General features: G+C 48.5%; 1 protein-coding gene and 1 long non-coding RNA gene across 2 annotated transcripts in view; one reads left to right on the top strand and one right to left on the bottom strand.

Moving 5' to 3' along the window:
* Positions 1–15,949, bottom strand: part of LOC126516750 (uncharacterized) — a 105,796-nt gene that overhangs the window by 36,572 nt on the left and 53,275 nt on the right. The window contains exon 6 of the mRNA XM_050166849.3: positions 14,572–14,752. Within this exon, the coding sequence (XP_050022806.3) occupies positions 14,572–14,752 (181 nt within the window). The remainder of the gene's footprint in view (positions 1–14,571; positions 14,753–15,949) is intronic.
* On the top strand, positions 198–5,760 carry LOC140215166 (uncharacterized). Its single transcript, XR_011892089.1, has 2 exons — positions 198–554; positions 799–5,760. It is a non-coding gene; the product is annotated as an uncharacterized lncRNA (long non-coding RNA).

The following is a 15,949-nucleotide window of genomic DNA, read 5'->3' as shown; positions in this document are numbered from 1 at the left end:
TGATTTAATATTAACCTTTAGTGTCCCTTTAGGGGGGACGCGACCTTTGAAAACGGAAAAATCACGAAAAAGTCGATTTTGGAAAGCCACATATTCGGGCAGTATGTCTTATAAACTACCATTTCTGTAAATATCAACGTCTAATTCATCGAGAAACTATTTCAAATAAAGTTTATAACGAGCTGTGGAAGCCCTTGTAGTATAGTGTCGCCCCCTGTCAGATCTCTGTGTCATCGCACATGTATGTTTTGTAATTGCTTAGCTAGATGGCGCACCCCCCTTCTGTCATGTGACAAGCTTGGACCAATCGGGAGGTGCCATCTAGCAGGTGAAGCCTTTATAAGCAATAAACAGCCGCAGGTCGGCGGAGTCTTCGTTCCGGTTTTCATCGGGAGCAGTTAGCTCCGTGTCTCCTTCACTGCGCCGGCGCTAGCCGCGCGTTCGCCCGTCGGGGCCCCCCGCTTGCCTGCCGCTGCCGACACAACATCTTTTGGCGACGAGGATGGGATTCCCGCAGCGGTTCCGACCGAAGCCCCGGGACACCAACGAGCTTCGTAAGTGAAGCGACCCTTCCCGTGTCCGCACGGCAGGCAAACGCCGCCGACGCACTTGGCGTCGCGAGGCTTCCGAGCCTAGGCCTACTCGCCCCCTTGTTCTTCCTTGCCCCATTCCTGCGGCGAGCTCCGGCTTGCCTCCTGCACGCTACCCGGCATGGCTTTTACTGCGAACCTTCCCGTTTTTCTTGAAGTGCCCGGCCCACCGTTAATCCCTTGGTATCGCTGGAAAAAAATTTTTCAGGCCCACCTCGAAGCGGCCGGCGGTGGCGACTGGACGGACGCGCGACGAGCGTCCGCGCTCGTCAGCGCTCTCGGGCGTGAGGGACAACGGAAGTACTTCGCAGACGAGGAGCAGGAAGCAGCAAGGCAGTTAACCGGCGCAGCGTCACCGTCAAGTGAAGCAGCAAGGCAGTCGACCGGCGCAGCGTCAACGTCAAGTGATGCGGTCCCGCCAGCGTCAGAGTTTCCGAGACTCTTGGAGCGGCTTGACCGGCTGTTCGCCGCGTCAACAAATGTCCTGGCGGAACGGCACGAATTCACCAGTCGGAAGCAGTTCGACGGAGAAGGATTCCTGGAATTCGTGACCGCATTGAAGGAGAAGGCGGTACAATGCAACTTCGGCACAACCTATGGCGAGCGCGTCCGAGACCAAATCATACATGGGGTAGCGAACGTCAGCGTTCGCGAAAAGTTGTTGGCTCACGGCGAAACCCTGACCTTGGACAAGGCAGAGGAAATTGGACGCTCGTTAGAAGCCCTAGATCGAGCGAACCGCGCGTTCGGCTCGGAGGAAATACAAAGAATTGAGGCAGCTCAACTTGGCGCTCCATCGACGAGCCAAGATGGCCGACGTAGTCCGGGAGGCCATGACGATGGCCGACTTCTTCTGGGAAGCCGCCAAGATGGCCGACGTAGTGCAGGAGGCCATGAAGATGGCAGACTTCTTCCGAGGAGCCGCCAAGATGGCCGCCGTCTTCCAAGAAGCCGCCCAGATGATCGACATTTTCCGCGAGGCTCCTCCGGGACCCGCAATGAAGCACAGGATGCGAAGGACCCTAATTTCGAGCATAGTTCATGCGACCGGTGTGGCAGTACGAAGCATGTTGCAACGTACAGGAATTGCCCCGCAAGGAACCGGCGGTGCAACGCCTGCCACACGTTGGGTCATTTTGCATCAGTATGCCGAAAAACCCGTACTGTCCAGCACGTCTCTTCCGCAGAGACGCGGTCTTCGTCAACTTCCGCAGGACAGCCGTCCGCGTCTGTCTTGACGGTGAGCACCTTGGAAGCTAAAAGGGATTTACAAGTCCCGGTCGTAGTTAACGACGTCGCCATGCGGCTGCTCGTGGACACAGGCGCGTCTGTCTCATTGATGACGGCCGAGGATTTTGAAAAGCACTTTGGTCGACAGCACAGACTGTCAAAAGCAGCAGTGGACTTGAGGAATTTCTCCAAGCAACGCATCGACATTCAAGGCCTTTTCCAAGCCACTGTCCAGTTTCTTCAAAGGTCGTGCTCAGTCACGTTCCATGTAACGTCCACAGGAACATCACTGCTGGGTCTTGACGCCATCCAGCGCTTGGGGATACAAATCGACGGTACTTCGCTGACATGCTGCCTGGCTACGCTTCCTCCAGTACAGAGCCCCACAAGTGTGCCTCCGGGTTTTGATCACCTCTTCAGTGGCGAGTTGGGACTCGTCAAAAACTTCGTGCACCGAATACATCGGCGGCAAGGTATGAAACCTGTATCTTCCAAATTGCGCAGGCTACCCCTGGCTCTCCGTGACCAGGTGACAAATGAACTGCGGCGTCTCGAGGACTGCGACGTCATCGAGCGCGTCGAGGCTTCTGAATGGGTGTCTCCACTCGTCGTGGTGCGCAAAAAGGATGGAGCCATCCGGCTCTGTGTTGACCTCCGAGAACCGAATAAGGCAATTGTCATTGATGGGTATCCTTTGCCGCACGTGGAAGAGTTATTGCAAATGTTTCATGGTGCCACATATTTTTCTAAGCTGGATCTAGCATCTGCTTACCACCAGCTGTTACTGGAAGAAGGTAGTAGAGATCTCACCACATTCATAACTCATGAAGGCTTATTCAGGTTCAAGCGTGTCTGTTTTGGTTTGGCATCCGCGCCAGCAGTGTTTCAGAAAATGATGTCACAAATCTTGCAGAATTGTAAGAATGTTGTCTGTTACCTTGATGACATTTTGGTATGGGGTCAGACGAAACCTGAGCATGATGCTAATTTAAGAGAAGTCTTGCTTTGCATTTCAAACAGTGGTATGAAACTGAATGAAAAATGTGTCTTCTCTGTGAGAGAACTGACTTTTCTGGGCCATAAAATTTCAGCTGAAGGCATTTCGCCTACAGAGAGCAAGGTAAAGGCAATCCTGAATGCACCTGTTCCTACAGATATTAAGTCATTGCAATCCTTCTTAGGATTAGCTGGTTACTATGCCAAGTTCATTGATCATTATGCAGAACTTGTAGAACCGCTTCGCCTCATGCTCAGGCAAGGGCAAAATTTTGCTTGGTCTGATGACGCACAACGTAGCTTCAATCAGTTGAAAGCTCATCTTACATGTTCCCCTGTCATTAAGATTTTCAACCCTGAATTGCCTGTGGTAGTCACGACTGATGCATCTGATGTTGGTGTTGGTGCTGTGTTACAGCAACCGTATGGTTCCAAGCTAGAAACTGTAGCTTTTGCATCTAGAACTTTGTCTGTAGCTGAACGAAAGTATTCTGTAGGAGAGCGTGAAGCGCTAGCATGTCTGTTCGCATGTGAAAAATGGCATGTTTACCTCTGGGGTAGACGGTTCACTCTTCGAACTGACCATCAAGCAGTAGTTGCATTACTGTCCGCTGGCGACTCAGGTCGTCGACCTCTTCGCATTTCAAGATGGTCAGCCAGGCTCCTGTATTACAACTTTCAGATTGAATATTGCAAAGGATCAGAAAATCTAGTAGCTGATGCCTTGTCTAGACTTCCAGTAAAAGATTCCCAGAATGTAGTTCAGGAGGAAGAAATAGTATCCTTAGTCACATCAGTCGTTGACAAGGAAACGGTGCAACTTGCAACGAGTACAGATGAGACGCTTCAGAAGGTCAGTAAATGCCTAGCAGAAGGTTGGCCTTCTAAGAAAGCCATAGACAATGCTTTAATAGCTTACTTTCATGTAAATGAAGAATTGTCCTTTGTAGACGGATTACTCATGCGTGGTGATCGTGTGGTAATACCCAGTGTCCTAATACCTACATTTCTACAGCTGGCACATGAAAATCATCAGGGCATAGTACGTACTAAGCAGCTTCTTCGTGAACGCTATTGGTGGCCCCAGATGGATAGCACTGTTGAACAGTATGTAAAGCATTGTCATGTATGTAAGCTGGCAGACAAGTCTGCAAAGCCTCATGTAGCTCCACTGCAGCCAGTCGAATGGCCGAACGGGCCTTGGCAGAAATTGGGAATGGACATTATTGGCCCATTAAACATGTCCTACCCTAGGTATCTAGTCACCCTTGTTGATTACTACTCAAAGTGGCCAGAAGTACTTGGTACTAATTCCATCTCCACAGATGATGTCATTAAGCTTCTTGATTGGGCTTTCAGCCGTGAAGGATTGCCAGACTCTATAGTTACAGACAATGGTCCACAGTTTGTCTCAAAACAATTCAAAGATTACCTAAAGGAAAAAGGAATCGCTCATTTTTTCTCCTCCAACTATTATCCTCAGGGAAATGGTCAAATAGAAAGGTTCAACAGAGTCATTAAGGAACACCTGCAGGTAGCAAGGCTTGAAGGTCGAGATGCTTCGAAAAGCATTTCAGAATTCTTGGGTTCTTATAGGATTACGCCACATGCTACAACGGGTCTCTCCCCAGCTTTCCTACTTCATGGTCGTCAACCCCGTTCAAAGGTAGATATTAGCAACTTCAGGTTGCCTAAGCACACAGCGGTTCAGAACAGTAAAGTTCGCGAGAGAGTCTCGCAGAAACAGCAGCAAACTAAACAGTATGTAGACAAACTGAGAGGTGCTCAGGCAACTCGTATCAAGGTGGGAGACACCGTCAAAGTAAAACTTGCCAAGAAAAGATTTTTTAAGTACAGTACGCCTCGTACAGTTAAAGCCCAGGTAGGACCATCCTCTTTTGTACTCAGTGATGGGAAGACGTGGAATGCCTCTAAGTTAACCACAGTAGTAGATAATTCAAAACATAGTACATTGTCCACAACGGATAAAGATTTTTTGTACTCGTATTCAAACCTGGATAGTCATTCCGATGACTCGTCTGGCATGACATCGTCCTTTCATAGGCATCACTTAAGTAGTGCATCTGACTGTATTGCTTCAGAGGCTACACAGTCAGCAATCATTTCTGATTCCGTGGGGGAATCGGTAGCATCCCAGGACTTGTTGGGACTTCGAGAGGAGCTTCCTGGGCAACCCTCTCCAGCTTTGCGCGACAACCACATTCAATTGTCCAACCAGGGGGAGGGAAATAGTAGTGGGACGACTGGGTCTTTAAAGTCGACCGAAACGAGTCGCAACCCCCAAAGTTCTTCTGAGGTACGCATGCGTCCTCATCGTGTCAAAAAACGGCCTCCGTGGCTTGACGATTATGTTTCTTGAATGTAGAGCGTTTTGCAGTCTTCGAAATGCCACGGCTAGGGGCCTCGCTGTGACATTTGGGAGGCACTTCACATTTTTTCGTTCACACAGGTAAAATGTGTTCCTTGTTGCGGTGCATTGAGTTTTGTGCCGTGTTCCGTGTTGGACTTTGTTTGAGTGACTGCCCATATTTTGGTGCCCAAGACTGGTGCGCGTGTGTGTGGACTTGGGCGGGGATGGATTGAATTTGTGGACTTAAGTGCGTGCTTTGTGTGCAACTGGTGCGCGTGTGTGAACATGGGGGGGGAATGAACTGAAATTGTTTTGGACTTAAGTGCGCGTCTTGTGTGCGCGTTTCAATGTATGCTCGCTTTGTTTCCAGGGGGGGATGATGTAGTATAGTGTCGCCCCCTGTCAGATCTCTGTGTCATCGCACATGTATGTTTTGTAATTGCTTAGCTAGATGGCGCACCCCCCTTCTGTCATGTGACAAGCTTGGACCAATCGGGAGGTGCCATCTAGCAGGTGAAGCCTTTATAAGCAATAAACAGCCGCAGGTCGGCGGAGTCTTCGTTCCGGTTTTCATCGGGAGCAGTTAGCTCCGTGTCTCCTTCACTGCGCCGGCGCTAGCCGCGCGTTCGCCCGTCGGGGCCCCCCGCTTGCCTGCCGCTGCCGACACAACAGCCCTCGAGCGGCGAGCGAGCGCTCAAAATACCCCTACTTGGCGCGAACGCCATTACTCCACCGCTCCCCCAAGCGCTGCCATTTTGGTGTTAATTTGTTCGTGCATTCTTGTGCTTTTTTTCCCCCGCCACCGTAGCGGCAGCGCTGGAGAGGCGTAAATCGCCCATGATTGGAGGGCTCGCGAGAGCTTTCAAGTTTCCTGTGGCTGAGACGCGAAGCTGAGATTGGGCGAAGTGGACGCTCCTCAAGGACACGGGGGCGCCTGCGACTCCCATCGGCTGCTGCATGCGATGACGTAGTGGTCTCCTGCATAATGCGTCTGGCCGTCGCCTGCTTCGGTTCCTCCATCTCCGGCGCACTTTGTGTGTTCCACTTGCCATCGTCTATCTTTGCAGCCGTTCGCATACTCTCCAAGTTCCTACCATCTTCACAAGACGCTTTTCAACTGTCTTTACAAGACCGTTGTTGCATTTAGCCTGCCGATTGTTGTGTGGTCGGCAACGATGCACCCTAAGAAACTCATGACGCTGCACACGTTCGGTGCAAGGAAGCGTTCTATGAAGCTCGCCCACATGGCGAAGCTTGCCGCTCGCCCGGGTTCCTTCAAACTTTCAGGCAGTGTTCGATGAGTCCTTTTGCAGGGACCTTGCATAGCAGACTTTGCTCACTTCAAAAATTTGTCCAAGTAGCTTTGCTCAAAACATGGTCCAGACTGACGGCCCTTCACTAGCAGCCAGTGTTGGAGGGTTGCGTTGCACTTTGACGAGCGGAATTCAGTCCTAGTTTTTCGTGCCGCGCTAAAAATCCTCTCACACTCTGCCTTGATATGTGGTATCACGAGTAAATCGAGCATCACCTTAGCAACTCGGTGAAACATGTTTTCCATGAGCGTTTTTCATTTTTCCAACCGCAGACCACTGCACGTCCCACCTTTCTCCATTCAGAATGTCCTCTTGAAGACTGTACGCCTGTAGTGTGGCAAACTCAGCTTCGAGAGCATCTAAAGCGTCTTCAACAGATTCATTGGAATCTCGGGGCAGCAGCTGAGGGAAACTCTGAATAAAGAACCGAAGACTCGAGAGCGATGCCTGTGAAATTAATTTCAGGTTGGCCACCTCCGCATTCTTCAGAGTTGCGTCCACATCCACAATGCTTTGCCTCATCGCATTCCGGAAACATTTTCTGTAGAAGAGGCCAAACGTAGTCGCCGACACTAATGGCAAGTCGTGTTCGACAAAGAATCCCGTAAACAGGCACTCCACACGTATGACACTGTCGTCGCAGTTGTTCCGGAGAAAGTTCACTATGTTGTCTTGCTGCTCAGTGGTGCGCCGTGGATATGTGCAGTTTCAAGTCGCCTTTGCCACCGTGAGACACGATGTCACATCCACACGTTACACAATATGCAAAATGTTCTTCTTTTCTTGATGTCAAAAAGCATGGAAATTCAGAAGTATAGGATCGCACCATGGCATCAAGCACACGAGGATTGTAACTTTACACGGTGCACCGCACACACATGGCCTAGCCAACACGAATCATACACACAAGCAGCATAGAATAAAGAACCAAGCAGCAGCAACAAGATGCACCATGGAGGAAGGCATGCATGAAATGCAAGAGCTACATTGGCTCTGGCTTTGGTCGGCTTACTAGGCACCATAGTCGGCTGCTTAGTCGATCATACCGATGGTGCTCGTGCGGCCGTTGTAGGTGATGCTGACGATTACGATGTGGCTGTAGATTCTGTGGTGCCGGTTTCGCAAAAAACAATTATTGCGCCAACAGAGACCACTTTTCAGGAGATATAAGACAGTCCTCATACAATCGGAAAGTTCAGTCAAAAATTGGGAGTCTCTCGGGCAAATCGGGAGGGTTGGCAGGTATGGACAAGGCTTTAGGAGGGAAGGGCAGGCTGACAAAGGCCCTCATCGACAAGTTGAGCGACTATTATGGCTGGGCCCTACGGAACAATTCCAACGATGTGGCTGCAATGCAGCGTGCAGTGATGGCATTGTACCACCACATGACATCAACAGACGAGGACCCTCACCACGACTTGTGCCCTGAGGGTGCGTGCAGCCTCGTGGTGTCGTCATAACGCCAGCAAGAGTGACGGAGTGCCACCTCCGAAGCATCAGTAAAATCTTCCAGGCTGTGTTGCAGAAGCACTGCTACCTGCTTATGAGTGCCTATCACAGGCTTCTCTTCTGCAACGCTGCCTGGGAGCAAAAGATGCAGAATGCATCACAATCATTTCACTCCATGCTGTGGTTCCTGATGCCCAAAGAGCAGCATGCGTCGCTGATTGCTGTGGAGACAGCACTGTATGAGGCAGTTTTAAGATATAATGATGGCTGCCACAGGGCCACCCGAGAGCTATGTTCATCTGTGGGGCTAACAGCTGGCCACCTGGCCATTCAACGGGCAGCCGAGAAAGATTCTCTGCGCTTGAAAAAGGCCAAGTGATTGCAAGAGAAGGTGGAAAGGCGGCAAAAGAAAAGAGTGGCTAAGGACATCTCCAGTTACGCTGCAGGGTCATTTTACACCAATATATGTGCTCAAAACTTTCAAAGCTCATTTTCTCAACATTACTCTTTTGGCTGGTGAGGCTGCTTGTTCCAGCCATATCTCTGTAACTGCTTATCAGATTTCCAGAAGTTTTTTTTGTTGTGTATCTGAATAAATTTCTGAGGGCAAGACAAGCCCATCTTTTTATATATTGTGTCTGTGATTTCTGATATTTAGTCAAAATTTGATTGATAAAATCTTAATCACCAAGACTAAATTCGGTGGTCTGATAAAATTTTTCAGCAAGGAAATTTAAAGAAAGGGCTCTGTCTTGCCCTGAGGTATCTATCTGGGAATCATCACAGTGAATTTCACAGTTGCCACACCTTTCGAAAATTCTCCAGGCCGGAAATGAGAAAACCATGTGCACCATTATGACATGTTGCTGTAACTTGAGAACCAGTGAACATACTGCATGAAATTTCGTAGTTCTACTAATGCTTTTGCTATGAGTCTATCCTCAAATTTTCATTAGGATATCTGAATAAACAAAAAAGTTGGTATCCGAGGGTAGCCTCCCCCCCTCAGGGGGGGAGGCTATATAAATAATCTTCTTTATTTTCCTATCCCTACTAATCAAACTCGCCAGTCTTATTGATATTTTTGCACTGATTTCAATTATGCACTTAGTTTTGGTGTAGCTCAATTAGTTCTTAAGGTAATTCACATTTAATTCCCTTTGTTTGTGGCCTCAATTAAAAATAAATGGCACAATACAAAATTATTTGTGAGGCATGGTTAGATAGCATAAGGAGTAAGAATTGAAGCATAGCAAACATTTTTTTGCTATGGCCATTAATAGATACTTTACAGCCCATTGAATGTAAGGCTACTAAATGTGGCAACCATGTGGCACACAATATAGCAAAATAATTAATTTCTGAAATTAGAGTTAAGAAATCCGCTTGCTATCTTTCATAGAGTACACATTAGACTTCATTCTGCAAAAATCATTTCAGTTCTAACTGTTCTAGGTGTTGAGATATCGAGGCCTCAATATTGCATGGAGCCAAAAATTTGTGTTTTGAGAAAAATGCAAAAAAGAAACAGCACAAAATTTGATCAAAATTAACAGATGTCTTGCACATATTTACACACGTACATTCCTAATAACCACCAGGAATGTAGTCTAATTGCCTGCTGCTGTTTAAATGTCGTCTCTTCAGTGCCCCTTGAACACTGCCGGCCAAGGAATGACTCCAAGCACATTCTTTTTCTCTGCGTTTGTCCTTCTCAGCCATCCGTTTGTTGCTCATTGGGCTGGCATTCAGGCTGAGCTCGTTCAGGATTGCTACCGATGTCCTCCTGTTGCCTGCGTTGAATCGCATCACCGCCTCTGCCACAGCAGCTTCTACAGTGAATAGCGATGCATGGCGTTGCTTTGGTGTGAGTGACCAGATTATGGAAAGTCAACTCTCATTATTGTTCTGAGTTTTACTTCTCTGGCACCACTCAAGAAGCTTCCTTTCTGAGAGGCGCTCATAAATTGGAAGCAATGCTTTGCACATGTGAGGTGGCAAGTTATACCGGTGTTTGGGAGTAGGCTTGCCTCGGGCTGCTGCTGCATTCTGCCGGCACCAAGAATCTGGGCCTGTTGGGCACAGACTGTGATTAGCGACTTTATCATTAGAAGTAATGTGGTAATATGTCGCCATCACAGCCTTGCGAGTTGCCTCTACATCTCCTTTGTGTGATTTCAGCACCCAACCACTGTAAGTGCTCAACTTTGTTGTGAGGTCACCCGTGAGCCTTCCTTTGCTACCAAGGTTCTCGTCCCCTTGTGTTTCATGATCAAGTTGCACAGGGCTGTGCCCATACGCTTTTGCACGTGGTTAACACAATTTTCTTTTTAAATTTTTATGTGACCGTAGACATCAGCCTCTTGCAAAGCAAGAAAAGTGCGGCTGTCGCCATCAGATAACACTGTCGTGTAGTGAAGGCCATTTTTCTTGAGGGATCTCTCGGAAAGTAGAAGGACAGCTTGCACCTCCATTTCTCCAGCCTTCTTGTCTGTGTTCTTTTGGCATAAATGGCTAGCCCTACAAGCTGTTTACATTGGGTCATCCTTCTTTGGTCCCCACTCGCAGCCAGCACAACAATTGCTTAAAACAACATAGTCCAGCACGAGCCCCGAGAAAAGTTCGACAACTGCACCTACCCCTATTGGGATGAGTGTCCACGTGTCATCCACGAACCATCAAAAGATATGGCGATGATGTTAGCGTTCCCCAAGTTCAGCACACTGTATAGTTGCTGAGCCGACTGCGCACTTTCGGTCATCACTTCTTCGGCCGCACGAATTGCTGCAGAGGTCAATTTTTTTTTCACATACAGTGCAGTCCACTTATAACGATACCACATATAACGATATATCGGTTATAACGATGGGTCGACATGAGAGTGTCATTTTATGCATTAGGTCTATGGGGAAAAAAACCATTTATAACGATAGGTTATTCACCACATATCGGATATAACGATCAAAATTTTGCAGTCTGGACGGCGTTTTCCGTGCCAAATAATCGTAACGTTTGCGTTGCTTAGTTCCCTGAAACGAACGATGTCGAGACGAGGCGATGTTTACCTCCGTAAGTTCGTATCTGCCGCCATTACCGCGCAGCGCGTCTCGCCCCGCCCGCGCACGAGTAGGCACAGCCAACGTTGGCGCAGCGCGCCACAAGATGGTGCTAGCTGCTTCATGCGCATCGGCCACAGTCGCTCCGATAGAGAGAGAAAGAAAAAAAGAAGCGACAAGCAAAGCGGCGCGGTGGCGCCCGTCCCGCGTCTCTCTCGCGATAGCAGGCTGACGCCACCGAAGCAGCGTGCAACAAACGGTTCAACCCAGTTCGAAGATGGCGCCGACAAAGCGCAAAGCTGTGTCGCTTGACACGAAGATTGATATTTTGCAGGACTCTCGATGCGGCTTCAAGGTGAGCGCCCTCGTGAAGAAGTATGAGCTCGTTCAGTTAACGATATCAACCATCTTGAAAATCGGGAGCACCGCGATTGTGAAGGCAGGAGCTATCAGCGGTCATTCCGATCAGCGGAAAAGGGGTTAGAGACCCTTTGTACGCCGATGTTGAAGAGGCGCTTTACCAGTGGTTCATCACCAATTGCTTCAAGAAGGCGGGCTTTGTGCGTAAGGACGAACTTCCCCAACCCGCTGAGACCGACCCGGTGGAATTCGCTGACAAAACCGAGCTCTGGGAGCTCGTTCCTACTGGTGACACAGGTGGTGTGTCGAAGGAGGAGTTTTTGACTGCAGACAGTGCTGCCTCGTTCTGCGATGAGGTCACCGACGAGGCGATCGCCGAAGATGTGCTGTCTCGACAGACGCAAAGTTGTGCGACGGTGGCGACGGCATCAGCGACAGTGACAATGAGATCGACAGTGGCTCCTTGACCCCGACCACGATGTCCACGCAAAGTGCACTGTCGTCGATCGACTCCTTAATTGATTTTATGCATGCTAAAGGATTGCCGCCAGTGTTCGCGCAGCAGCTGGAATCCATGCACACTGCGGTTGTGAAGCTGAAGCTGCCGCAAAAGCAAGTGCAGATTTCGGACTATTTCGGCGCGCCTAATCCTTGACACGGTCATTGGCGCTAGAAATAAAGTTTGTTTTTCACGGCCTACTGTATACATCATCTATTCTTTAGAGCAAGTAGTGAATTCGAGTTCAGAGCTGCAAAGGTAAAGAGCGCAAACGCGTTTAAAAAATTTTTTTTTTGGTAACTGCAGTCCAGATATAGCGATCATCGGTTATAACGATCATATTTTTCGTCTTTCTCGATATCGTTATAAGTGGACTGCACTGTAGTTCTGCCACATCATTTTGTGGAGACCCTGATTGGAAATGTTCATCACCGAAAAAATATCATTAAGTGCTGCCTGCTGGTTCCCAGTGCACTGCATAGCACGCGCTGCCAAAATATTTACAACGAACGGGTTCACCATCTGATCGCCGCTTACGCGCGACGAGCTCCACATGGACGGGATGTCTCCAGTTGGAACATGAGAGCGTAAGTTTCACAGCGAGGCCGTATTCTTTCTCACCTTTCTTGAACTCAACGTTGCCGCTATCACACGCTGTGCGCATTGCAAACCTCAAAAGCTGGTTTTGCAGATCCAAAATGACAATCATGAATGCCGTCTCATCAAGCGCACTGTCGACCATGCCGTCGTCTCGGTTAAAACAATCCGATTTCCGCTTCGTCGCTGCCATTGACGCGAGTTCCATTGACGCGAATCCTGTTCTGCTCCACATCGGAAGGCTGCAGCATCACCGTGTCATGGCAGATGCGGCCGCTGTTGGCTTCGCGAGCTGGCGCACACGCTGGACCCAAGCCGTTGTTGCCAACTTCGATGCCTTGTCCACTCGATGTAGCCCCTACATCGCTCTCGCCGCATCTTATGGAAGTGCGACGACCTTTCAAATTAGCAACCATCGATTTCTTCAGCTTTTTGCTGAATTTGTTCAGCGTATGAAACTTTCTCGCTGACTTGGGCATTGTTGCGTTTCTCAGTCGCTGCATGCAGTTTTTCAAAATGGCATCTCAGCGCAACGGCAGTGCGCAAGCCGGCTTCGCTTAGCAGATGACACCAGCCAGCTCCGCCAATCGGGTGGTGCGGTCTTCTCACGTGGGCTCGTTCAGCCAATAGGAAACAAATGTGCTTTTCTTTATTGATTTATTTTACACCATCCAATGGGCGAAACTGAGCGGTGGTGGCAGGAAACTTAAGCAGGAAGGCGGCTCTTTCAAACGAGACCGAGATGGTGGCGATAGGGAGTGTGAAACGGCAGCTGTGTGATGGGAAGAAAGCACCATTTTGGGGTTCATTTTGGCTGGAATTCAGCCGGAAATCATTGTGCGAATTATTATTTTGCCTGAAATACTGATTCTAGAAACGAGAAACTTGGCAGATAGGTAGCAAATTAGTTGTAGATTTCGAAAATAACACTTCCAAAATCTCGACTTTTTTCACGATTTTTTTGTTTTTAAGACCCGTGTCCCCCCTTAAACAAAGAAAAGTGCTTTGGTCTATTTAGTTACTTCTTTATTTATTAATTTTCTTTATTTCTTCTTGATATTATTTTAAATGTTATTTTTATTTTAAATTACTCATAAAAACTATTCCATTTACTTTGGTATCAAAATTTACACATCTGGGAGTGAACCATGTCCAGGTGTGTTTGTGTTCCAATACACCCCCAGATAGGTGCAGAGAAGAATCTTAGATGTCATGAACGAGAATAAAGCGGGTTAACCGAGGGGCCTGATTTTTATTTATTATATCATAAGAAGCCAACAAACAAAGACACCAGTGACAACATAGGGGAAACTACTTGAACTTACCAATTGAAATAAAGAACTGATAAATTAATGGCAATGAAAGTGGATGAAAAAAACAATTTGCCGCAGGTGGAGGATGATCCCACGGTCTTGGCATTACGCATGCGATGCTCTAACCAATTGAGCTACCACGTCACTGTTTCCCATCCACTTCCTTGGGTATTTATGTTTTACTAAGAGAACTAACCCTGGGAGTGTTAGCCAGCGCCACCACTCACAAACCTTGGCGGCAGATGTGGAAAATCCTTTTTGCCACAGGCATCACAAGCATATGACCATTTTGGGTGAAGGCAACTGGTCAAAAAACCCACACATGCTATCTAAAGGCATCAATGTTGCATTGCACGTGTAATCCGAAGACGTGGGATAGTTCCCCAGCTGTGGCAAGTTGTTTTTTCATACAACTTCATTGCCGTTAATATACAATTTTTTTTTCATTTTGGTAAGTACAAATAATTTCCCCTATGCTGTCCTTGGTATCTGTTTGTTGGTTTCTGAGATGTCAAGTTAGACCCCACTGCTTGCCCAGAATGTACCGACAGAGGGTCACACACAGAGCATAGGCATGTCAGTCCTGTTCTTCTGGGTCAGGTGGCCATAAATGCCCGTAAGCTGGACAGCGGAGAGTCGACACATCATGCATCAATCAATGACACAAGTGTGATGATGCAATGCTGAGAACCCATATTTTCAAGTTCTCACGCGACAGGCTCTATTGCGCAGAAGAATGCATTGCTTCTCTCGTAGACTGTTAGTCGAGCGCACCTTCTGTTGGAGACAATGCTCACCTGGGTGTGTGCAGGGAAAGGGGCGGCCACCCGAGTGGACAACCGAGTGACCGCGCAGGTGCTCAGGCCGCATGAAGGCCTTGCCGCATCCGGGCTCCGGGCACACGTAGCGCCGGTCCCCGGTGTGCTTGCGCATGTGTCGCGTCAGCTTGCTGGCACTGGCAAAGGTCCAGGCACATGCCTGCACAGAGCAACGGACACTATGCACAACAGCATTCATGGTAAGCAGAACGACCCGGTACAGCCGACAAAGCAGGAGAAACTATGTACAGTAAAACCTTGTTAAACCGTACCCGCTTAAACCGTAGTTTCGTTTTAAAAGTAGTAAAGTCAAATCACCGACTCAGCGGCCATTGAACATAATGCATTTTGTATCCGCATAAACCATACCAGCTTATTGCGTATGTATCAGTTAACACGTGGTGTTTCCACTTTTAGTCACAAAATCGCGGCAGCACGTCGACCCGGCAGAACAATGCGCCTCAGAGATCAGAACGGCCTCCAAGCACAAATGCAGAGGGCGCTTAGACGGGTGAAGCCACATCAACATCATTTCGGCGCCGTACCAGAGTCGGAGTGTATTGTGGCCTGTGCTGTGGCACCGTGCAAGCTAGGACAAAAACCAGGTGCTCAGCATAGAAGAAAAATTGGCCATCATGCTATCGAACGTGGCACGAAGAAGACTGTACTGGTATGCAAGAGGGTTCTACAATTGTCTACGGTGTGTGGCGTTTGGAATGCGGAGGAAAAGTTGCTTGGCAGTGCTGCTACGACCGCGAAAATACGTCGGCTACGAGGTTCGACTTTTCGTCATCGTTGCCTCTGTTATTGCCGAAGTGCCCCCTAACGAGAGTGCTGAGAACGACACGGAAAGCAAAAGCACGGGCAATTCAAGCCCGACAGTGGCAGATGCTGCACGTTACATCAGCCTCATGCGGATGTTTACCGAGAAGAGGGGGCTGGCTGAAAGGATGTCGCTGCTAACCCGCCGCGGCATGGCGGGTAAGCAATTTTTAATTTCCACATTTCTGATGCGTTTCTGCACCTATCTCTGAAATTTGGTTACAAAATACTGCATATTTCTTCAGTTATCGTGACCTAAAGATGCGAGTCTGCAAGCATTGCCCTATAAAGTGGGGACAAATCGTGCCCGATTTTCATCGCACGTAGCTCAACTACGCGGTCTGCCACCGCCATTTTGGTATCATTCGAAGCTCACATTCCTGGCTTTCTTTATTGGTAGGTCAGCAACATTGCCGGCTCTGCAGTCACAGAACAACAACAGCGAAATAAATGCGCCGCACATGCTATTATTGGCCAGTTTGAGCATGTAACCAAGATAGCAAGTAGTGATTGGCTCTAACGACCACGAGCGTTC

The sequence above is a fragment of the Dermacentor andersoni genome, chromosome 1, assembly GCF_023375885.2.
Source record: "Dermacentor andersoni chromosome 1, qqDerAnde1_hic_scaffold, whole genome shotgun sequence".
Lineage (NCBI taxonomy): Eukaryota > Metazoa > Arthropoda > Arachnida > Ixodida > Ixodidae > Dermacentor > Dermacentor andersoni.
Note: the sequence above shows the minus strand (reverse complement) of the source record. Positions and strands in the feature narration are given on the sequence as shown.